Source organism: Lepidochelys kempii, chromosome 6 (genome assembly GCF_965140285.1).
Source record: "Lepidochelys kempii isolate rLepKem1 chromosome 6, rLepKem1.hap1, whole genome shotgun sequence".
NCBI lineage: Eukaryota > Metazoa > Chordata > Testudines > Cheloniidae > Lepidochelys > Lepidochelys kempii.
Window position 1 is genome coordinate 80247628 of NC_136385.1, and position 25225 is coordinate 80272852.

The window sequence follows — 25225 nt, forward strand, 5'->3', positions numbered from 1 at the left end:
CACACTCTTTCTTCTAGCTTTGAATATCATACTAGTATCTTTGAGCTGTGTAATACCAAGCATACTGTCCACACGCAAAAGAAAAATATTTAACGTGAATCTATATTGCATGTTTTAGTTCTGTGATTCCCAGAATGGGATTTTCCTTATGGGGCCTGTGGGAAACAAATACAGCTGCCTTTTTGTCCACAGTAGGTCTTCATTTGTGGATTTGACAAAGTTCTAAGCAAACAGGACACGAAATCACTTAAATTACAAGATATTGTAGTGCTTTGAGAAATATTTTTAGCTCTTTAAAATGATTGTTCACGTGTTTAGCAGACATTTTAATATTATACGTACACATACAGTCTTCATGTACTAGTGAAACCTGTTTACACCTTCATATAAGTGGACCAGAAATGTCAAGGTAGTTGTGGGTAGAAGTCAAGGGAAGGTGTAGTGGAAAGCATGTGGTGATATTTTAATGGGGGAGTGTAAGATAAGGGGTTGCTTATCAAAGAAGGCCCTTTACTGCAGGTTTTACTGTACTAAGCAAATACAACATAGACTGCAGGTGTAGCTCCTGAGAATAGTTTTGAGAGGTTAGAAATTCTACAGTATTCCTGGGCAATAAATGGTATTTTAAAAATAGAACAGTAGGAGCCACTAGGATATGACTGAGTGATATTGCCTTGCTCCTAAGCCTGACAGCTCTGTTTTTCTAATACACATTCGAATGCAAAGTGCACCATCACTCACTATAGGAACTACAGAACTGCCAGTTTCTGTTTGCTCCTTCACTTCTCCCTTGCTCAGTTCCTTGCTATTGGTCCCATTCAGCCTTTATTTTGTTTTGTTCTATTCTACAACATCCTGACAACTTTGGTTGGAGGCTGCCGTAAACATAAATGTATTAATTTTAAAATGATTAACCTATGCTATTCCAAACTCTTCCACTCCAAACACTGAAGGAAACTATGGAGATGGTGGGCTTGAAAGAAAGAAAAGCTTCTGAGAAGCTATTACAAGATTTTTTGTGACAAGAGATTTCAGACTCTCCCTTCTCTGGTTAAACCTATGCTGCTTCCTCTCCCTTGCCGCAGACAATTTTCCCTATTCAGATCAGGAATAACATTTGCAACACCAACCAGGCTACTTGAAATTCCATTACACACTTTGTATTGACTTTTTAGGCATTCATCTAATAATGTAGGCTATTCAATACTGCATCCAGTGTGCTAAAATGCTGATTAACAACTACCACAAACAACACTTGCTCAATGCATTGTCATTGAGTTGCTAAATTTAGTCTAAGAAACATGCAACTATTCATGTACAAAGACCATTAAATAACAAAACAATCCTGAACCAGGTTGCAGTGAACTAAAAAGCCCAACAATTATCAGGTCTGTATCTGATCTGAGAACATGAACTTATGGAAAAGTGAAATGCTGGAAACTCAACACTATCCGCAACAGGATTTTCATGGTATATTTTCAGGTGTCTGTGCCTTAACTCCCTTCTAAAAAAGTGAATGCTTTTTTTTTTTTTTTTTTTTTAAATCAAGGAACTCCTTCTGGACCCAGGTTACTGTGTGCACTGGATTATTTGAGTTTATTTCCAAGAACTGAAGCCCAGAAAGCTGCAGTATATAACCAAATCATTTGACTGTGATGGGGTTTATAATGTCACTTAGTGTTACCTGCCACAATGTGTTCAAGTAAGCTTGTAGGGATATCCATCAGTTGATGAATGGCGGTAAGAGCTGCCAAGAGTTGTGGGGCCAAAAAATAGCTGTACATATCTGAAAGGGCTAATCACAATTCCTGCTTTAAGACAGTTCATATTTTAAGTTTCATAAGGAAGTGGTTGCATTTAATTTATGTTTGTATTGCACTGCATTTAATTTATGTTTGTATGTGTTTATTGTGTTTTTAACATATAACAAAGATACTTAGTTATCTGGATATGAACTTTTTATATTTTGTATACACCTACATAAACAAACAAAAAATAATGGCCCTGATTTTCTCAAATGGCTAGTGATTTTTGGTACCCAACTTCAGACCTGAAAAAGGCCTGATTTCAGAAAGTGCTGAGCACCTACCTTCTGAAAAACAAGCCACCTCTTTAAGGGGTCTCAAATTCGGCACCGCAAAATGATGAGTAAGTGAAAAATTTTCATTAAAATGGGCTGCAACTGAAATCATATACTGACTTATCATATTGTTGTCCAGTTATCTGAAATAGGGTGGTAAGGACCGACAAATTCCGGGAGGGTAATCACTTTTGTTCGAGGCCACGGTGACAGTTTTAATGTGAATTGTCATGGTGAACTGTTGAAGTCTCCATTCAAAGACCATTTGTGCCCTTTAATGTAAACCATTTCCAATAATATTTTCCCCTGCTTGTTTCTCTATGTGGCAAATATCAGGGCTTCAACCCCCTCTTTCTTCCAGAGGATTTTGGGAAGACTTGCAGGAACTGGGTAGTGATGCCCTGCCTGAGAGGATGAATTCTGAACTGCAGCTCTCCATTTTCTAAGTGAGGGCTGTTGCAATTCCCTGGTGCCCACAGCTAGGGGCAGAGAAAACAGGAGCCCAGATTTCAGCCTCCTGACACACTATCATCCAGGTCACCCAAACATACGGTACATCTTAAATTCCCAGTGTCTCAATTTGACATATACACCTACAACAAGGACAACTGCAAACACCTCATACTACTAGTGCTATAGAAATAAATAAAATAAGCAGGGGGTTGGACTAGATGACCTCCTGAGGTCCCTTCCAACCTTGATATTCTATGAAAATAACCAACAACTTCTCATAATGGGCCCCTTCTTTCCCTCCCAAATTCATCTAATTCCCCTGCTACCAAATGTCTGTTCTTCCTCCCTTTCATTCTATTTTCCTCTAAGGCTGTGTCCTACACTGTGCAATTGATGGGTTGGAGAAGAGTGTGAAGGACAGCACAGCTCCTGGCTGTTTCCTGTTCTCTTTCATCTTAGCAGTTACCCTGCTGCTGCTGCCTACCCAGACTCTACTGTTCCTACTGCCGCAATTGAATGTGAAGTACTACTGGCATCTAACCACTGCATACATAGTAGGTTTAAAAAAAAAAAAAAAAAAAAAGGATATACTGTAGTACAACAAGAAAAGGAGTACTTGTGGCACCTTAGAGACTAACAAATTTATTTGAGCATAAGCTTTCGTGAGCTACAGCTCACTTCATCAGCATACTCAGTGGGCCACCATGGAGCTTGCCCTTAGGGAAGCTTCTTTTCCACCATTTTGGATTCCACATATGATGGTAAGTCTGTCGGACATCTCAGTGCGAGAGTTGAGGGATCACTGGCAAAAAAGATGGAAGTCAGGCCAAATATTTATAATATCAATCTCGATCTCTCTCTTTTTTGAAAGCATGTGAATACATGCATTGTGGGGTGTGTGAGAGACACGGGGGGGGGACCAATCACACCTATTAGATCCCCTCACAGAATTCTATATGGCAGTTTGAATTGGAGTGGGCTAAGACTTACAGTAGTCACTTTCCTTTATCCGCTTCCAACACAATAAAAATGAGTAGCAGTCAGTATCTGCCAGGGGGAAGGACTGCCGCTGGTGAGTCTTGACCGCTGCCTTCAATAATGCTTGCTAACTGGCACAAAGACAAATCTATTTCTATGGAAGTGGATTCAATGTTCGTGAACTCTGCCAGCTCCTGAGCGAGCAATAAACCAATTTTAGAATTTCAAAACACAGTTCGATGCAGGCACCCGTGCAACTCAACCCTGAAAAAGCACTTGGGGGACGGAGGGGGCTAGTAACTCCTCTTGAACAGTAGAGACTCTTCCATAAATCTAGGCCATAAATTCCATGTTTCTGAAGCATATACATGGATTTTATTCTGACAAGTAACTTACTGTATTACTCTACAGAGTATATTATTAGGTAGTATTGACATCTGGAACACAGACACCCTCCAATCCCTGTGCTTTTGGAAGGCATTTCTAAATGCAGAAAGCCTCCTTTACACTGCAGCTTAGTATCAATTTCTACCCCACTCCCTTGCAACAGTATTTCTAAGGTCGCTTTCGATTCTGGTAATGAACACACAGTAGTTACCATGCTAGTATCAATCATATGACTTCTGCACACTTTCATCCCTGGCACATAATGTACTTTGTGAGATGCTGCAGTATCTTCAGTATCAAATGCTTAGCAATGGTAGAGTAGATGCCCTGCTTAAGAGAACCAGCTCAACTACAGTCACTCTTTAAGAAAAAAAGATGAGGATGAGAATGAAATAGATTACAACATGTACACTGCAATTCAAGACACATTTTGGGACACTATGAGGAATACACATTTTCCAGAATTATGCTAATATGGCTAATGATACTCATGCACAAACAAGGAACTAAATGAAATTGGGCAAATTTGGCAACACATTTTATCATATTTAGTACAAAGGTGAACCAAAATTTGCAAAATGAAACGAGTCAAAACTGATGTGGGAGGAAAAATTCTGGGTTCCTGAAGGGTTCTTACTATACACTAATGTATAGAAATGAAAATCTAAACATCTATCTAGACAGGATAGGTGCATTTGCTTATTAAAATAAACCAACCTTCTCTTCAAACTGCAAGTTCTGTAAAAGTTTTAATTATTTTGGAAAATTACCCTCCAACATTGGATGCTGCTGCAGTCTCAGGTAGTCCCTTTCTCTTTCTCTCATGTGCCTTGGCCACTAGTTGCAGTCATATCTTACCACCCTGTGACATCCTAGAAGAACTTTTGAATGTATTTTACGCCCCGATAGCTAGATGTGAATACAACAGCTAGACCGGGAGCCGGAGAAACTGCCAGATCAGAGAATTAGACCAGAAACTGCCAGATTAACAAATGTGTACTCTTCAGCAGCGACTCTCCATCATCTACAAACAGCACAGGGTCTCTGTAGGCAGCACTATAAGAGATAAGCCCTTTCTAGTTTGCAGGGAAATCATATTTCCAGCAACAAGCAGTCATTTTTTAAAATCAGAATGAAAACTTATTCTTTTCCCATCTCAGTTTTAGACTGAAATATGAAAGAGACTAAAAGATATTGCTGAGATACCATTTGCAACTCCTCTGATGTTCACCTTATCATAAAATGGACATTAAGATTATAGGTTTCAGAGGAACAGCCGTGTTAGTCTGTATTCGCAAAAAGAAAAGGAGTACTTGTGGCACCTTAGAGACTAACCAATTTATTTGAGCATGAGCTTTCGTGAGCTACAGCTCACTTCATCAGATGTTTACCGTGGAAACTGCAGCAGACTTTATATACACACAGAAATCATGAAACAATACCTCCTCCCACCCCACTGTCCTGCTGGTAATAGCTTATCTAAAGTGATCAACAGGTGGGACATTTCCAGAAAACCTGGATTTGTGCTGGAAATGTCCCACCTGTTGATCACTTTAGATAAGCTATTACCAGCAGGACAGTGGGGTGGGAGGAGGTATTGTTTCATGATTTCTGTGTGTATATAAAGTCTGCTGCAGTTTCCACGGTAAACATCTGATGAAGTGAGCTGTAGCTCACGAAAGCTCATGCTCAAATAAATTGGTTAGTCTCTAAGGTGCCACAAGTACTCCTTTTCTTATTAAGATTATAAAATCAGTTCCTTTTTCAATTGCTCATCAACAAAGTAACCCTCGTACTATAGCAACTAATATTGGTTACTCTCAGGATAAATCTCGGGACATCAGCTTGAAAGATGTGTGCATGGAATGGGGATGAAATAAATACTTAAACATTTTTGTTTCGATTTTGTAACATGGAAGTTACAACTAGTCAAGGGAAGCATTAGAACACCAGCTCTATTGCATAGGAGAGAGAAATTATAAACCAGAATTTCCCTGTCATTGAGGGACAGTTGTGAGACAAAGGAATCACACACTTGTGAATCTTGGTGATCAATTGAAAAGTTCCCAGCAACTTGTACCTCCTGCAGAGGAGGGTCAACAAACATGAAACACCATTTTGAGCTACTGTGATCCCCATTCCACTAAGAATCTTACCTTGTGTGCAGTTTCTGCAAACTGCTGGGCACTGTTTTTCATATCCTCTGTCTTTTCTTCTGCCCGACCTAACCTTTCGCCACGCTCATTCAAAGCCTGACTTGCCTTCTGTACTGCACTGGTCACACTGTCTGCTGCTGAATGAAGTATGCTGTTTCCTGAAATGCCAGATGTATCATTAGCAACCCAATGTTAACACACAGTGCAGAATAAAAAAAATGTGAAAACATTATCAGATTTTTCTTCTAAGTATTAAAAGAAGTTATTTACACCCCTTAATTTACTCACTCTAGAATAGCATGTCTGATAATCCATCCCAACTACATGACATCTAGTTACATGAATCCTTAGCTAATCTGGGTTTGGTTGTCTTAAACCTGACCACCAACATGATTTTGTCCTGAACCATATCATTAACAGATTATGACCAAACCACATTAAAACAATATAATTTAGGAACATAAGAAAGCGTAACTATGACTGATAGCTAAATGAACATGGTGTGCTACTGCTAGTGGCACGTTATCTTTTAAATTACGGTACTGTATGACGGTAGTTCATCTCAGGATACTACCTGACTAAGTCAATGGAACTGTTCACAGAAATTCACCACACTAATGTAACAGCTCATCTTAAAATTCTATACAATATCTCTATTATATAAGGTTATCTAATGCTGTACTCCTTGAGAGGCTAGAGTCTTGCAACTCTGAACAACACTTCCTCCTGGATCCCCTTGTCACCATATCAAGTTTATTATATTCAGAATAATGAATTTATCATCTTTCCTCCAAATCGCTGTCTGCTTTCTCCCTTCTTTACACTCTTTGCAGCTCCATGCCTTCATTATGCCCTAGGTGCATAACCTCATTGTGATTCTTCTCTTTTCTTCATAGCCAGGCTTTCATTACATCCTGTTGCTTTCCCCCCTTTCTCACCACCAAGAACTGTATTCTCCCTCTTTATGCTTATTGCTAAAACCCTCAGCCAAACCTGGCCATCTGTCATCTCACCTCTCCATAGAAAATGGTGCTGCTGCAGTCATCTTTTATCTGTTTGATCATGTCTTCTTCCCACCATGTCTTATCACAGCAAATTCAAGCATCACATTTATGGTTCTGCCCAGACTCATTCCATCTGCAGTCTCTGGGCTCATTTCTTCCTCGTCCCCATCTTCTCTGATTTAGCTCTGTTTACTGCCCCCTCCCCGGTTTCCTTTCTTATGTATAACTTTTCACTCTCTCATGCGATTCCGTAATCTTGAAACAGCCTTCCATTTCTTGTCCACCTACCACCTCTATCTCCAAATCTTTAAAACTCCAGGCATTCTACCTTGGTTTCCTCAATACAGGGTTCTATGCCCTCATGAACATACTAATTGCTTGTGTTGTGTATGCATTATACTACAAATATTATCTTCCCATTTAAAGCCACAATACGATACCTGTAGATTTCATACTCTTAATAGATTGTCATAAATTCATGATTAAAAGCTAACTATTTAACTTTTTAATGTAACAAACTAATAAGGATTGGGTATTTCCCATTTCTATCTGTTGATATAATAATCTTGGTGGCTTTCATCAGAGAGACTCAAAATGTTTTAAAATCTATTTCAGAAGATAAGTAATTTGCCTAAGTCACGCAGCAAGCTGCTGACAGTCAGGAATTGAATCTAGATATAACTCCTACTTTTCTGCTTTAACCACTAGATAAGCTATCAGTCTGGTGGAAATTAACTATTTGAAAAACTGCTTGGCTAATTTCCAAAACTACCCTTTGCCCAGTAGTTTGGGAGGACAGATACATAAAGATATCTAGGGCTGGAAATTGGTAGAGGGGGAGAGAAACTGTTTTTCAGGAAGACTCCTTCAGGACATTGAGAATACTTTGGCGGTAAGAGTTATCCGATTTCACAGAGCAGTTGTTTGCTTCAATATTTCTCAGAAATTCTTGTTTAGCTGATAATTTTCTTGTGTAAAACTGATTGTATTGCTTTTTCATGAGAGCTTATTTTGGCTTTTGCTCAGGTGGCTTGTCCTATAAACACATGTACCGGGCAATATGCCAAAGGAAATAACCTCCCTTTTTACATAGGTGTGGTCAGCAGCATTCCAACCTCTTGTACTATTTAGTGTTGGTTTTTAGGATGACGTTTTCAAAAGCACTCAGTTTTGGGCTAACTCTGCTCCCACTGAAGTGAACAGTATTGACTTCAATGGGAGCAGAATTAGACTACCATGGAGTGCTTTTGAAAAATCCAAACCCTAGTGTTTGGAAATGGTTCATTAGGATGGATATTTTGCTGGTATTGTATTATTGTCAATCTAAAAATGTAGCACACCTAGAAATTCTTCAAAATATTTTCAGAGAGAGAGGTCAAAATTCCGTATTTAATACTTTTCAGCAGAGAACAATATGACTCTGATTTTGTCAGCAGGCAAAAGTAATTAGGTTATTTCTCTTCTTATGCTCTTATGGCATTGTATTGTCTCCAGGTGCTATTTTGTTACATTTTGCTGTATTCAGTGACCTGCAGAGGCAGCTATTATTTGACTGCCTTTGGTGCCTAGTTTCTGGCTATTGGTTCCATTTGAACTGCAGTTTATTTGGAAGTTTAGCATGGATCTCAAAATAAATGTATTTTAAAGCTAGTGACCAGATAGCTGAAATAGCCGATGATAATGCAGGCTCCCGTTCCCTTCATAGCAAAGGGTTATTGGAGGTGTGTGACAGGAAAGCTTTTCCGTCACACTGGCTCTAGGAGTATTAATACTCACAACTCTCTCCCCCCTCCACGTCCCACCCCAAGTATTAAAGTGTTGTTAGGAAGAAAACCAACATGATTGAAAGTCCCCATAAAATTCAGCTCCGCAATTGAGGATATGCCTGAACTGTGCATGCCCAGAGTTAATATCTAATGCTGTCAATCAGCCAGTATTTACAAGTGCTAAATCATTTAAAAAAAATAGCAAAAAAGACAGTCCATGCTTCTATTCTGTTCTCTGGGAAGAGGGTGGTCCCTTAACTTTGTCCCCACCTAGTTTTCACTGAAAGATAAAGTGGCTGAAATGTGAGCCATCTTCTCCCATTCTGTACAGAAGACTATGCAGCACTCATATTTAATCGCTCTTTTTGGCACCATTGAAAGTTATCCATTCCAAATATATAAGGCACCCTTTCATATCTTTGAAAAGCATAGCCTCAAAATCCCCACAACCGTAAGATTATCTACTCCTTTTCTTTTTTACCCCCGAGGAAAAAGCCTGCATGAATCTTGGATGTCAGCATAATCATGCACTATCAGACTAGTGCAGTGGATTAGTTGAGGTGTGTAGCTGAGGGCCTGTGACTGGGAATACCTTGCCTGCAGCTCCACGATGTTTAAATCTGAGTGCATGTGTGATCACTTTAGATAAGCTATTACCAGCAGGAGAGTGGGATGGGAGGAGGTATTGTTTCATGGTCTCTGTGTATATAATGTCTTCTGCAGTTTCCACAGTATGCATCCGATGAAGTGAGCTGTAGCTCACGAAAGCTCATGCTCAAATAAATTGGTTAGTCTCTAAGGTGCCACAAGTACTCCTTTTCTTTTTGTGTTATCACAGATGCTGCATGGTCACAACTTTCAGGTAAAACACAAAGAGGGGCAAGTTTCCATTGGGGTCCAAAACAGAGCTTTTTTTAAATAACCACCAATGTCCCATGTACCAGGTGACTAGTCTGACCTAAATTCCGCATCAAAGCTTCTAGGTTCTGTGGCCCAGTAAAACAGGTTGCTGTAGATGGAACTAGAGAATGTCTTACTAATTTTTCTTTTTAAAAAAAATTACCTGTTTTACCATTCTGAGAAGGGCAGACACACAATTTTATCTAGCTCAACTGCATACTAGAAGATAAAATGAAAAAAACATGTATGTTTTTTAACTAAATTATGTCAACGAAATGTGTGTGTGTTAAACCCAATTATTTCAGCCTGAAAAACAGAAAAGGATAATGAGCTAATTCTCTTCTTCAGTTTAATTTCACTGTACATGAAAGCACAAGCAGATCCAAATTTAGTGCCTAAAAAGTTACTGAAGCAAGTGGCTTAATAAGATGGCTTTTAATGAAGCTTTTCCTATTGACGATGGCCTCTCTCATTATCGCAGTTCTCTACTCACAAGAAGCCAACCTGCACTTTTACAAATAAATCAATATCCACAAATAAATTGGCAATCCAATTTGTTTAGCACAGATCTAGACATTTCATTTCTTAATTCCTTGTAGTGTGATATAAACCAGAGAAATAAAACCCCTCTCCATCCCTCAGCAATTTCTATTAGCATTTCTAAATGATATGCAAAATGTATCATGATCCTAATGAACAGCACTAGTACAAGGACACAAACCCCCCTCCCGTGTGACTGCTTTAGGCCGTTTATCAAACATAAGAAAAGTAAGCTCTTAACACATCATACACACAGAAAAATACATATACAGATGTTGTCATCATAATGATCAGCATAGGAGTCAGTCTGTCAGATCAAGAGACTAATTGGTCTCCAGCGATATAATTTTTGCTTGTTTGCATGATCTGTTTTAACACATTCATAAAACGTTAATAACATTCTCTATTAGCCATGTCATGAAACATTTCAGTCTGACTTACCCACGGGTTTTAACTGTGTGTCAATTATATTACTTACAGGGATTGCTTTGTAAAGAATTACAGTTCATTTTTAATTGTGTGTACATTATCAAAAACATTTTAACGATTCCTGTCTGTTTTGAGGAGGAAATGTGTGCAGTTAGCTATTTAGATAGAAGAAATGACTTTGTCACACTAGTAAAATATATCTGAGTTTAAAAGAAAAGCATTTTAGGTCATTTTAAAGAGGCATTTATAGCTCCCTCTGAACCCTGTAAAACTGGACTCATGCTAATTAATAAGGCTTCTTTACAGATATAATTTACTCTTGGCTCTGCAACTCATGAATAAAGCTGCTGTTCCAAACTTTCAGAGAGAGAACATTTATACCACATCAACATATATTCCATATATATCCATCCATCTATATATTTTTTATATATATATATATACACACACACACACACACCCTAAACATTTCTGTGTATATATATGTAATACTGGCCCCACGAAATCAAAGGGATTTCAACCTTGCATGTGTTTTTTTTTCTTGGAAATTCTGTAGTTTATAATGAGTCTGCTCCTCAGATTACTTGAAGTGACACTCAACAGTTTAAAATATAACACTATTAAGACATCAGCCGCCACATAAAACATTAAGTATCAAATGTGAAATTAAAGTGATATGGGTTGGGAAAGAAGCTGACCAATCCAAACGTGAAATATCTTTGTAGGGAAGAGGAATGTTTTCAACTGCTTTTTGTAAGTGGAAAGCATGATCTGAGGATGCAAGGAAGCCACTTCCACACACTGTAGGAATCGAGCGTTCTCCTGTCCACAAGAGGTGCAGTAGCAGGGCTCCTGCTGGAGCGTAGAAACAGTGTATTTATACATGAAGAGCAAATATTTAAGCAGTTAGAAAGGGTAAACCAAGAAAACCATAGTGTTAAATGTACAGCATGCAGAATACTTTCTCTGGGCTTCTGTTGGTACTTGGACATGATTTGATTTCAGTGATAGGACGTCAACAAGTGTGAAACTATGGCATGGATATTACTGACAATAGGTTATATTTGAGAGTATTGACCAGTGCTAAAAGTTCTTTCCAACATTTCCCAACATTCTTTGCAACTGGAACAATTTGATTTGTCTTTCTCCTATGTAGTATCTGAGGGTCTGTATTTTCACTTGACTGTTTTCCACTTCTGTAATTTGGTTCCTCTCTCTCGCTCTCACACACACATACAGTAGGTTAGTCAGGTCCCATTAAAAATGCCATTAAAACTTTTGCCAGTAAAGTAATGTCAGTGAGAGGTTTGACTTTGCAAGACATTTTTAAACTGGCAAAAACCCTAGCGTAGATTCAGTTATATTGCCAAAAATAGTGCTTTTGTCAGTATAAACCAGTATATATTGTTAATTTGGGGAACGGGTATAAGCTATACTGGCAGAAAAACTCTTTTGCCGGCATAAACTGTGTCTACACAAGGAGGATGCGTCAGTATAGCTATATCAGCAAACCTTTTCTAGGATTAACTAGGCCAAAAAGACCAAAATGTAGTTAAAATAAATGACTCATAAAAATTATATTTCTTCACCTTCTGTTGTCTACATAACATTCTGGAAATATGCAATGAGAAAAAGCTTTGGTCTCCATGAGTAAGAGTCTATTGTGTGGAAAGACTTGTGACTAAATGAAGAACCACATAACATGTAAAGGAATGCATTGCCAACAGAAAAAAAACCAAACAGCTACCACTTAGAAGTCAGTAGCTAAAGTTGTTCAAGACACACAAAACTTCTGATAACTAAATGTTCTTTCAGGTTTAAGCTCTTAAAGGGCGATAGGATCAACATATATTATATCGGCAAATTTGGCCAAACTCACTGTACTCATTTACACTGGTAAAACCCAGGTTGAGAATATGTTGGTTTGTAGTTCAGACAAGTCCAAACCTTCCTATGGGTGCTTATTAATGCAACTAATAGTGGTGGTGGTGGTGGTAACAAGTAAATCAATTTGGAAAAATTTGCAACATGGTGCAGCTCCAAATTTCAACTTTAGAGCTGTAGAAATATTTGCTCTTGTGAAAGAATTTTTTTAAAGCAGTTTCAAAAACACCGTCAAAAAGTTCTGGCTTTTCAATGAAAAACATATGTTTTCCTAAGGAAGAAGCAAAGTCAAAGGTTGTTTTCCATAAACCAAAGGTCATCTGAGAGCTTTTCCTCTTTTCAGTCTCAGAATTGACCTCTCAAATCTTAAGCCAAAAAATATTGCACATGTTGCAGGGGCAAGGGAGGAGAGAGGATTTTTTTTGGCACTATTTTCACAAAATTTCACTTCTCTAGCTCTATGACCTAGAAAACACCCATGAAACAAAACTGTACCTATTATACAAAAGTATACACACACTTTGGACAAAGACTAATGAGAGAAATGAAAGATAAAGTGAAGCAAAATAATAGAACCAATCTTATGATCAGTTTCAATACAAATGCTTTTATAATATAATAAACTGAATGTGTCAATCAATGGATTTTTTAAAAAAATGGCCGCCATATAGCACAGGTATTGAAAGTAAGAAGTCTATGTTAGTATTGAATATGTTGATAATTAAGGTGTCAGGCCCATAAAAGGGTCTAATTGTCAAGTGTCTCATTCACTATTTTCCCTTGCTTGTAGAACTATTTTATACAATAAATTTAGTGTTGTTCAGCACAACTGCAAGACAAAGTTAATTGTCTCATCACGACACACACATTCATTCTGGCTATCTTTTCATAGTACACTAGATCACAAGGGCATAGAAATATAAAACAAGCAACTACCTATGTTTAAGGCAACTTATGTCACATTGACAACTCCATGCCGATGGTCTTGGTACAGCAATAGGTGATAACTAATCAAACTCTCAGTAGATCAGATTATTTTTCATTTAGTGACTACTCTTATGTCAATGCACCAGAGAATTATGTAACAACAGTTCAGTACGGTTAATAGCAGAGCTAGGCAAATAAGTGATTTTTCATTTTGGTAGGTGATCAGGAAAAAAATAAAATAAAATTCATTTGGGGTTGACCAGAAATAATATTTTTGATTTTTCTTGCCAAAACAAAATACTTAACACATTGTTGAGGATGAAATGATGTCTTTCTTTCAACCAGAAATGAAACATTGTTCAGGTGTGGTTTTTTTTTTTTTTTATGTTTTTAACTTCAGTACCGGGCAAAATAGTTGAAACTGTACTAAAGAACAGAATTGTCAGATGCATAGATGAAAATGATTGATTGGGGAAGAGTCAACATGGTTTTTGTAAAGGGAAATCATGCTTCACCAATCTACTAGAATTCTTTGAGGGTGTCAATAAACATGTGAACAAAGGTGATCCAGTGGATATAGTGTACTTAGATTTTCAGAAAGCCTTTGACGAGGTCCCTCACCAAAGGCTCTTAAGCAAAGTAAGATGTCATGGGATAAGAGGGAAGGTCCATTCATGGATCAGTAACTGGTTAAAAGACAGGAAACAAAGGGTAGGAATAAATGGTCAGTTTTCAGAATGGAGAGATGAAAATAGTGGAGTCCCCCAGGGGTCTGTACTGGGACCAGTCCTATTCAACATATTCATAAATGTCTGGAAAAAGAGGTAAACAGTGAGGTGGCAAAATCTGCAGAGGATACAAAACTTCTCAAGATTGCAGTTTGCTTTGGACTAAACTAAGGGTTACACAGGGATCTCACAAAACTGGGTAAGTGGGTGACTGGGCAACAAAATGGCAGATGAAATTCAGTGTTGATAAATGCAAAATAATGCACATTGGAAAATATAATCCCAACTACACCTATAAAATGCTGGGGTCAAAATGAGCTGTTCCCACTCAAGAAAGATCTTGGAGTCACTGTGGACAGTTCTCTGCAACCATCCACTGCATGTGCAGTGGCAAGAAAGTGAACAGAATGCAGGGAACCATTAAGAAAAGGGATAGATAATAGGACAGAGAATATCATATTGTCTCTCTATAAATCCATGGCACGCCCACACCTTGAATACTGCGTGCAGATGTGGTCGCCCCATCTCAAAAAAGATATATTGGAATTGGAAAACGTTCAGCAAAGGGCAACAACAATGATTAGGACTATGGAACAGCTTTTGTATGAGAAGAAATTAATAAGACTGGGACTTTTCAGCTTGGAAAAGAGACGACTAAGGGAGGATAGGAGAAGGGTCTATAAAATCATGATGGGTGTGAAGAAAGTAAATAAGGAAGTGTTATTTACTCCTTCTGAGAACACAAGAACTTGGGATCACCAAATGAAATTTAATAGGCAGCAGATTTAAAACAAACATAAAGAAGTATTTCCTCACACGGCGCACAGTCAACCTGTGGAACTCTTTGCCAGAGGATGTTGTGAAGGCCAAGACTATAAAAGGGTTAAAAGAAGAACTAGATAAATTCATGGAGGATAGCCTCTGCTTGCCAGAAGCTGGGAATGGGTGACAGGGGATGGAACACTTGATAATTACCTGTTCTGTTTTTTCCCTCTGAAACATCGGGCATTGGCCACTGTCAGAAGACAGGATACTGACCCAGTATGACTGTTCATATGTTCTTAAGTTAAATCTAGCTAAACTTCAAACAGCATTTCAAAAGAAAAAGTTTAAATCTTTTGTTTTGAAAATATTGAAATGAAACATTTTGACTTTTTCAGAATTCCCCCCTCCTTTTTTTGGGCCAAAATTATTTGCTATATTCAGAGTCAACACCAAACTACATTTTCTGGCCAATTAACTATTTGCCCACAAAAATGAGACCAGCTTTCTTTTAATAGAAGTACTGCATATAAATCCTCACAGTTATAGATCAAAATTCTGATTATAAACAGTAGCTATTACAAACATAAAAATATCAGAGGAGTTTGGAACCAGTATAATAATTTAGAGTGAAAAATCTATATTTAAGGCCTCTGCTACAGAGGGGAAGGTTGGTCATTTGTGGTAAAGTCACTGAACTGGGACTCAGGAGATCTACGTTCAGTTTCCAGCTCTGTCATAGATTTCCTAATTAAACTGTAACCTCATTCGGTCAGGGACTATTTATTATGATGTATTTGTATGGTGCCTAGCAAAATGGGGCCTTGTACTTAGTGGGTGGTCTCTAGTCTCTAACAGAATGCAAATAATTAAAGGAGCCAAAAAAAACAGAGGGAAAAGAATAAAAGGTAGGATGATAGTTCTGAATGTGTTCTGGAGGCATGATCTTGTAATTACTCACGTGCAACTAACTCATGCCACAAATGTAGATTTGTGGCATGAGTTAGTTGCACGTGAGTAATTACAAGTTAGTTGCATGTGAGTAATTACTCCGCAGGTTTTAACTGAAGGAACTTGAGCTAGGCCAGATGATATTATTGCTGGAATATGAATAGCTCAGGAAAATAGAAACTGAATTCAGAAAGTTACTGGACTATTATAATATACAAATTCTCATGTTTCACAATTTGAAAGGCCCTTTCAAAATAAAGAATATACCAGTGTGTTTTAATAATTGTATACCAATTCCAAGAGGGAGTTAATTGGTTTGGAAATAATTGTGCTGCCTAACTGCTTTTGAAGCTTTAACCAGCTTGTCTGGTTAATAGAAACTCTGCAGGAATTTGACCTGGTGGTATACAGTGAAAGTTCACATTTTCTTACAATATCTAAAAGGTGACAATTTCATATTCAATTCAATCAGTCATTTTATGAAAAACAAAAAAAGTACAATTTCACAGCAGTTCTAAGAGTTCTGACTTATTAATGGGTCATTTGTGAAGAGGTGCCTGGTATTTCTGAATGCTAAGCCAAAGAAAAAAGTTTGATTATAATATTTACATAGGGTCTGATTTCTTCTCCCATTTATACCAATATGAATCAGGCATAACAGCACTGAAGTTAGTCAGGTTACATAGGGTATACAATCATAAGAGAGAAAGATCTGGCTCATATTATTTATATATTTGAGTATCATCTACCACTTGGCACCTTTCTCTGTTACAACTGTGATTCCATTTACTGTCATATTTAAAGTTTAGATGTTTAAGCTGAGCTCTGCATATGATAGAACTTAAACACCTGTACTTCAAGACAGCCCTCCATGCCCGTGGAGCAGAAGCCAGCATCTACCCTATAGAACATCCAAAATGTCTTTGAATATAGTGGCAAACCTGCTATTTCTCTACTTTTGGTTGCGACTGCTAGGCTGGGTAAAGGAAAGAATCAATATTAGCTTTATATTTCAGTAGAATTTATTAATGTAAACAGTTAAATTTATATGTCCACATTATCATTTAATAATTCAGTTTCAATTTAATTAATCTAGCTGAAGACTGTATCTAGAGAGGTAACACAGTACTGAACAGGTAGAATTTGGAAAGAAGCCCATTGTTTGATCGCTTTGGGACACTCTGCATTAACCTGATAATTTTTTAAAAAATCAGATTATGACTTTTTTTTTTTTAAAAGGTTTTTCCAGTTTTCTTGCTTTTGTGTTATCCAATTTAAAAAGAAAGAGCTTTGATGTATCGCCAACAAAATTAAATACACTGTGAATTCATTTGGTCTTTACAAATCTTCTTTGGCAAAAGATTTGGAACTGTAGTCACATTTTCTTTTAATGTCTTTGATAGAGTGGTGTCATTTGAGACTTTATTTGCCATTCATCAAAACTGTATGCTTCATTTCTGAAGAACTCATGTCAACGGCTACATTTTAGACAAAGATGCCTCCTTCTGTGGGCAGCAAACTAATTCTATTTTGAATGGGGAACAGTTTATTTTTTGGTACAAGTATTGGAAATGACATCTTGTTAACTAAAGGCTAGTCCACACTAGAAGCAGTATATCAGCGCTGTAGTACATCTGGTGAAGATGCTCTATGCCAACAGGAGAGAGCTCTCCCGTCGGCATTATAACTCCACCGCTGTGAGAAGCGGTGGCTATGTCGGTGGTAGAAGCTTAGGTCGGTGTAACTTACGTCGCTTGGGCAGAGGGGTTTCCACAACTCTTAGCGACGTATATTATATCGACATAAATGGTAGTGTAGACAAGCCCTGAGTATCAGCAAACATTTTAAAGAAAAACATGGTAGATTTCATATAACCCTACTACCCTTCCTAAAAGGTACGTGCTCCCACTTGTCAAACAGTATGCAGTCTAGGAATCTTCCTGGACTACTCTCACACCTTCACTCAAATTGTAATGGCAGTAAACCCCACCTTTAGCTGACTAAGGAGACTATATCCCATACTATCAGATAAACACACTTGAGCATAGTAGTCCATGGGTTAATGGGAAATAAGGATCCAAATCCCCTAATGTGGCTTGGAAAACTCAACTTTTAGACTTGAAAATCAAGACTATGAGCTGGCCCAAATACTAACTCAAAGACAGTCTCTCCTCTTATGACTTAGACTTCTGAGACAACTGCTATCTTGGGGGATGCTGAAACACTCAACAGAAGGATTAGTCTATGAGGAGCTGAAGACAGAGTCTTTTCAATGGACTACAATTGGCTAGGGAATCCTTTTTACTAGAGCTGAGGATGACCAGACATTCAGGCAAAATGCAGAGTGCTACTGCCTTCCCATAATGCTATACTGACATTAAAAAAATTACTTATTTGTCTGCTTTCTGAATAGGGATGAAAAGAGTAAAAGTGGAAGAACAAGATCTGTGAAGTCCCTAAGAATTCATCTTTGCTAGTGAAAAGATAGAGAAAATTGGAATACCGCCTCACTGGGATTCAGGCAGCGTTGCAAGTTCTTCAAGTGTAGTATCAACTACTGCACAATTCCAAATTACTTAAAGTAGGTAAATTTCTAAACATGCTAAAGTGGATGCATTTAAAATACAAAATGTTTGTGGTAACTGGATGTTGTGTTTTTAGTTCAACAGCATTGTGACTGCTGGAGGAAAGTCACGTAGTTAAGGTTTGAGTTAATATACTTTCCATTGCACTGCTAAAATCACATCCACAGGTAGTTTAGTAAGACAGCAGATAGGAAAGGGGAGAAAGAAAAGATCACATCAAGATTTTCTGCATACAAAATCTGAGGAAGGAAGTAATATGAGAGAGAGAGAGATGCAAAGACAGTATATATTGTGGATGTTCTCTAATGCTGTCTACATGAATCTTTGTGAAGAGACTGATTCATTTGACCAGTTTAAAGTCATTTCAAATGTTGAAAAAACAGATTCAATGCATACCTGACGCTTCCTTTCTGAACACTGTATTCTGCTGCCCACGTACCACAGATGTATACCTGTATGCATTACTCCTATTTAAGTATTTCCATTTTAACTCACTTGACATCAGACTGTTCCATGAAATCTGAAAGAGTTCTGTAGGTATCATTGTGCCAAATTTCAAACACTTCCCTAATGTTCACATAAAAACCCCAACTATAAAGAACAAATTAATCTTCATTATTATTATTTGAATTGTGGTACTAACCCAAGGCACCAGACAGGATTGCAATCCCACTTTATTAGATGCAATACAAATATGTAAGAATACACACCTCTTATTACAATCTAAAGGCTGTTCCTGCAAAGATTTATACCCATGCTTACCTCTATGCCCTGCAGGTAGTTCCTTTAACTTTTGGATCTATGCAGCACCAGGGCCTAATTTGTTCAGTTAAAAATGAATTTTCCTTGGTGATGATTTAGGCTTTACTGCACAGCTGAATATTGTGGTATTTACCAATAAAGAGCTGCACTATGAATTGGAGGGAGTCTCACCTCTCTGAACCTGTCCTGAAATCATATGAAACTATTTAACAATTGTAATTATTAATTACATTATTGTAATTAAAGTTAATAAAGATGCATATTTGCAACGTGGTTCAAAGAACTAAAGCTGGGCAGAGAATAGTAATTTTGTTTCAGTGAGGATATTGAGATTTCAAAATTTGGTTTGGTTCCACTTCAGAATGAATCCCTAACACCTGAAATTCTCTGCAATATGTAATTACTATTCTCCACTCTCTCTATTGGAGCCCAGACTCTGAGGCAGTTTGCCTGGTGGGCTTCCCTAGAGCTGAGTATGATCTATGATTCTATGAGTACCCTGGAAGGCCTGGGAGTCTGGCCGCTGAGGAGCTAGAAGCCCAGAATACTGGGGTGCTGAGGAGGGAGGTGGGCAAGCTGGCAGGAAATCACACACCACTGGTTTCTGGTGGAATTTCACAGACACATGACACCATGAAACATTTCAATTTCAACAAATCGGCAAATCCCAACGATCAAATGCGTAATCAAAAATGTTATGACGAATTCTGACAAACAATTTTAACTTTTGCGTTTCCTGAGTACTAAACCATGCAACTATAACATTCTGTTACTATAGTGTTTGTATGGAATTGTATGGGAGAGGACAGAAGGATTGGCGTAAAGCAAGGAATTACTAAAACTAGATGTTTCATAGATAAAAGTGAAAATTTACATGAGTGTAATTAAGCCTTTTTACTGCCAAGATGTGCCTTTCTCAGGCATATGCACTTCCAGCTGCCAGCACTATACATTTCATCATGACAGGTTTCAGAGGAGCAGCCGTGTTAGTCTGTATTCGCAAAAGAAAAGGAGTACTTGTGGCACCTTAGAGACTAACCAGTTTATTTGAGCATAAGCTTTCGTGAGCTAAGGTGCCACTAGTACTACATTTCATCATGTCATCAGCCTATTGGCATTAGCTTTAAAAAATGGTGTGATCGCTTCACCTTGTAGATATTTTAAATCCTCTAGCTCATGAACATTTGAACTAATATGTTAGTTACATATTAGTTACATAGTTAGTTACAGTAGTTATGCTGGTATGTTTGATTTAGTAATTTTCTATTTTTTTGGTAATCCAATGTTTTATTTATATTGAAGTTGTAGAAGAACATCTATGGCGAAAGCAGATAACTGAAGGGACACAACTGAAGGATTGATTTTATTTGCAATGGGACTTTTGTTCCCACTTACTTAATTTTGAAAATCCTAACCAATATGTATTTGAAAACAAACAAGTTGGGATAACTTTAGACTCTTCATTTGCATTTATTCTTGGGAAATAGTAAAAGGTTATAACTAAGTACAGCCTAAACTGTCAGGAACAGATTTATACCTTTACTTATTCCCAATCCAACATTTACATTTTTTAGATGCATCTAACCATCATGTTTGGTTAAGAAATAAGAGCTAACTACTATAAGTGCAAAGAGCAAAAACAATCCAGACTATCAGATCTAGATTTCCCCCCATCTGACGGCCTATATAATTATTCTTTCATCATCACTGGTAAGCTGTATTACTTGCTGTATATAATTTTAAATTAGTTAACCAGGTTAGTGAAAGCAGATGATACAGTTCTAGCAAAGTCAGCTCCAAGGACTGGACATTATTTATTTATATGCTGTAAATATTTACACTTACACACACGTATTTATCCAGAAACACAGCCAGATATATGTTCAACCTCTGAATATGAAGATAAGGTACATGTATAAATCACTAGACACAAGCTTCAGAAAGAAGGAAATTGCAACATTCAGGGCCACTTTGCAATTCCACTGAAATAATAATAGCCACTGTAGAAGAGTCAGTCTTTGCTACCATACCAGAAATGCATCACTCCACAAAATCAAACCAGTCTTGTGACCACTTGTGACAGGAACAGAAACAAGATCTGCTGACATATTCTTGACCAGAGGCCAACCTGAAGGCAGCTTTGGTAATTTCCCAGGAGCCTGAGTTCTGTACCTAATTTGTACAAAATGCAATATCCCACAGCTGCCTAAAAGGGAGATTTTAAAGGGTAAAAGGTCAGTGAGGTGCCCAACTCCCACTGAAAGCAGTGCAGCTATATGCTCTTGCCTTTGAAAGTCTCCCTCAGCATCTTAATTCCAGAACGATGATCCACAGACTACAGGCCTCAGCGAGTAATGCTCAATTTTGTTCTGAGCAAAAAATATATGTCAAAGAAAGGTAGAGCAGTATCACATCACCTCTGCAATGCAGTGAACTCTAGAAAGGCTGGTAGTAGCAGGCAGACAGACAGTTTACAGTACACTACTCAACAGCAGGCAAAATAGAAGCTTGCTACAGGACACTCAGGCAAATCCTCCTCTTGTGAAAAGTGTCATGGAATTGTTGATGTCCACAAAGCGCCAGTTTCGTCTCAGTTTTTAATGACTCATTAGAAAGCCCTCACGCACATTAATTTCATAGACCTCAATGGAATGATAAAGGGCCGATTAAATCCTAGGATTCTAACCTATGATTGCAGGAAGATTAGGTATTTCAAAACAGACATACACAGATTAATTATTAACATTACAAACAAATATTTCCAACCTCCGTAAGTCAACCCTCCCTCTTACAAAGGAGTGCTCCGCTTGTATTTCTTCTTGAAATGGTCGTTACCTGAGTTATGTTTTCTAGATTGCTACATCCCTTTTACTCAAGACTTTTCACTTCCAATACAATGTAATTGTTAGTGACAACACTTGACAAGGACTAAGTTCTCCAAATGCTAGTTGGATGGTGGTGGTTTGTTTTTTTAAACATTCAGCTGTCACGTGTCATCTTAGGTCTATTTGCTGCATTTCACCAGCTTATGTGATATTTTTCAATAAATAATAAAATTACTGACATAATGAAGCAGTAGCAAAGGGCTTGTGAGCTTATGTGCATCACTTATTGAAGTCCTTTATTTAAAAAAAGTATAGGTGTCAAACAGAATCTTAGAGAAATATTATTTCTATTCATGCAAATTTTATATGCTAATTCTCTCCTGTGGTATTAATGAAGAATTCTAATATGACATTTAGATAGTGTGCTTGCAAACAAAACATTTCCAGTATGCCAATTCTCAGTTGGAAGGAATGCTGAAGGGATGTTTCAGTGCTCTAATTATTGGTTTGAAATACTCAGCCTCCCTCAAGCCATACATTTGAATCTGAGCATTATTGACTCATCTCTTCATCCATGCAAGATGCATAAATTAAGTTCCATGCAGTTTATTGTGAGGTTCCTTAATAATGGAGCACTATTATCTCTGCCATTAAATATCCCATAGGCATTTCAAAAGTAGAGGTATGCCCCGGGATAGTCAACAATTTACCTCACACGGTCTCACTCTTGAGCAGTGTTAACCTGGCTGCTGCCCTACACTCCAGAACGGATTCATACCATTAACACTTCCCCACTACGGCTCAGCAAAAACATCTGAATTTCCAGTAGGTGGGATCACTTGGAGGGAGCACTTGAAAAATGAAAGGAAAGGAGGAAAAAAAGGCCAGCAAATGAAATGTGTCCTGACCTAGGATTTCTGATTCTGATGCACTTCTGATTCTGTGACAGATAGGAGGCATTATCTCCAGAAGAGCCAGTTCTACGTTGGGAAGTGCCACAAGTGTCATAGTAAGTTGAATCACCTGACAAAGTAATAGTAATTAAACCCAACCACACCTTTTTGAGTTAGGTGAGGCATGTTCCCCCCACCACAAATAGTATCCATTTTGAAGTGGATCATAGCTCCTATTTAATAGCACCTAGCAATTCTGACTACAACAGAGAAAAATGTAGCACAGGAAACGAAGAAAAATATTGTACCCAATTGTAACTCTAGGGGAATTTTAGACAGACAGAATGTAATAACCTATGTTGATATTTAGCCCAACACTTGTGGAAAAAGAAAGAAAAGAGTTGGAGTATTATAGTCCCTTAAAACGTGATCCCCTACCTTTCACAATTCATTCCCTCAATGTTATAATTTTTACCTGTTTTGGCTGAATCCTATAATAATAAAATATTAATTTCAGGAATTTAGAAGCTTTTAATGCTGTAACAGCAAGTTTTACACAGTCCAATTTGCCATTTCATTGTTTTGGACTCCATTAAATTTAGATTTACATAAGACTTCCTTTTATATCTGTAATCCTCCACTTAAAACCAAAAATGCTAGGTTTACGGCATTTACAAGCAATTTAAGGTTGCTTGTCTTCACAGGAGATAATAGTTTATTTGATCTCTGCTGGTGGATAATAATTTTCACATCCTCAATAGATTAAAACTATCAAAATTGTCAGGATTAAAAATCTAACCTCCTGAATCACAACAATTCTATTAAAAAATAAAAGCCCTACTGTACCATGAATAAGGGTTGCAGCACTGATAACATCCCAGTTTCTCAGCTGGGCAACATCATCAGCAAACAACCCAGGGAAATGAGGCTCACTGATTGCCAGCAAACTTCAGTGCTGCTGTCTGCTTTGTTGTTGTTTTGTTCTATAAATATAGAGCTGCTAGCCATGGCAGCTTCCTTTAAAAAGGAATTTGTGTTTAGGCACTAATTTGTGATTTCCTCCACTATGACAGCCTGATGGGGAGTACACTCCATTTCCTCAATACTTGTTTTATTCTAATATTCAGCCAAATTTCCAGACCAAATTAAAATTAAAGACAAGATTTACAAAACACATTATTGTGCCTATAATCACCAATAACCATGATTCCAGCACTCAGAGTTACACTGATGGGACACATACACAAACATTCTTCACTCTTGATACCAGTTCCTTAAAACCATACAGATAAGGTGGCAGTCCCTCACTGCATTGGCTATGTGTAATACAGTACCAGGGAGATACTGATCATACTGTTCTTTCCACCTCACTGTATTACATCCACAGGAAGGGAGGTACAGTAAGTACCAGAGTGACATAGAGGGTACATGTGTACACTGTAGCTGGAGGTGTAATTTCAATCTTGGGTAGATATACATGTGCTAGCTTTGACTGAGTTAGCATGCAAAAAACAGCAGTAAAGCCACAGCGGTCTGGGCAGCTACATGGGCTAGACACCCAAGACAATCCATCTGGCACCCTAGGTATCTACTCAGGAGGTTATCCCATCTCACCACCTATGCCACAGCCTCTACACTGCTATTTTTAATGCACTAGTTCAGTCAAAGACAGTGCATGCACGACTACCCAAACTGGAAATTATACCTCCAGCTGCAGCGTAGATGTACTCTGAGGTCAATGTAGCAGTGATTGAGCAGAAACTGAGTTAAATCAACACTTGAGAGAACTTTGGGTAGGAAGATGCAGAAAACAAACACACCAACCATCTTTTAAAAGGCATAGTTTTAGTACTTCCCCTTTTTTAAAAAAGTAGAGAACATCAATTACACGGGTGGACAAAAAAACTGAGTAGAAATGCTCTACAGAAGAAACAAGCAACAACAAAAAGGTTTTGCCAAAGGTAAGTAATAAAAATGCCAGGAAGTTATTTCAGGCCAGATCCTTGTTCCGAATCCATCTAATTTGCACTAATCTGACACGAGAAAGGTGATGGCACAGCACAATCCACAATGGGTTGTAAAATTGATATAGCTGGCTTACACCAGCACAGAGTATGTGTCGGGGAGGTTGTGACCCCAAGAGTACCCAAATGACAAATGGGACACTGTCATATTTACCCACAAAGGTGGCATGTAATATATTCCTGGAGAACTA

At 37.9% G+C, this 25225-nt stretch overlaps 1 protein-coding gene across 1 annotated transcript in view; it reads right to left on the reverse strand.

Moving 5' to 3' along the window:
- The window catches only part of STXBP6 (syntaxin binding protein 6), a 209877-nt gene that overhangs the window by 5826 nt on the left and 178826 nt on the right, over positions 1 to 25225 (reverse strand). Inside the window, exon 5 of the mRNA XM_073348899.2 lies at positions 6055 to 6212. Within this exon, the coding sequence (XP_073205000.1) occupies positions 6055 to 6212 (158 nt within the window). The remainder of the gene's footprint in view (positions 1 to 6054; positions 6213 to 25225) is intronic.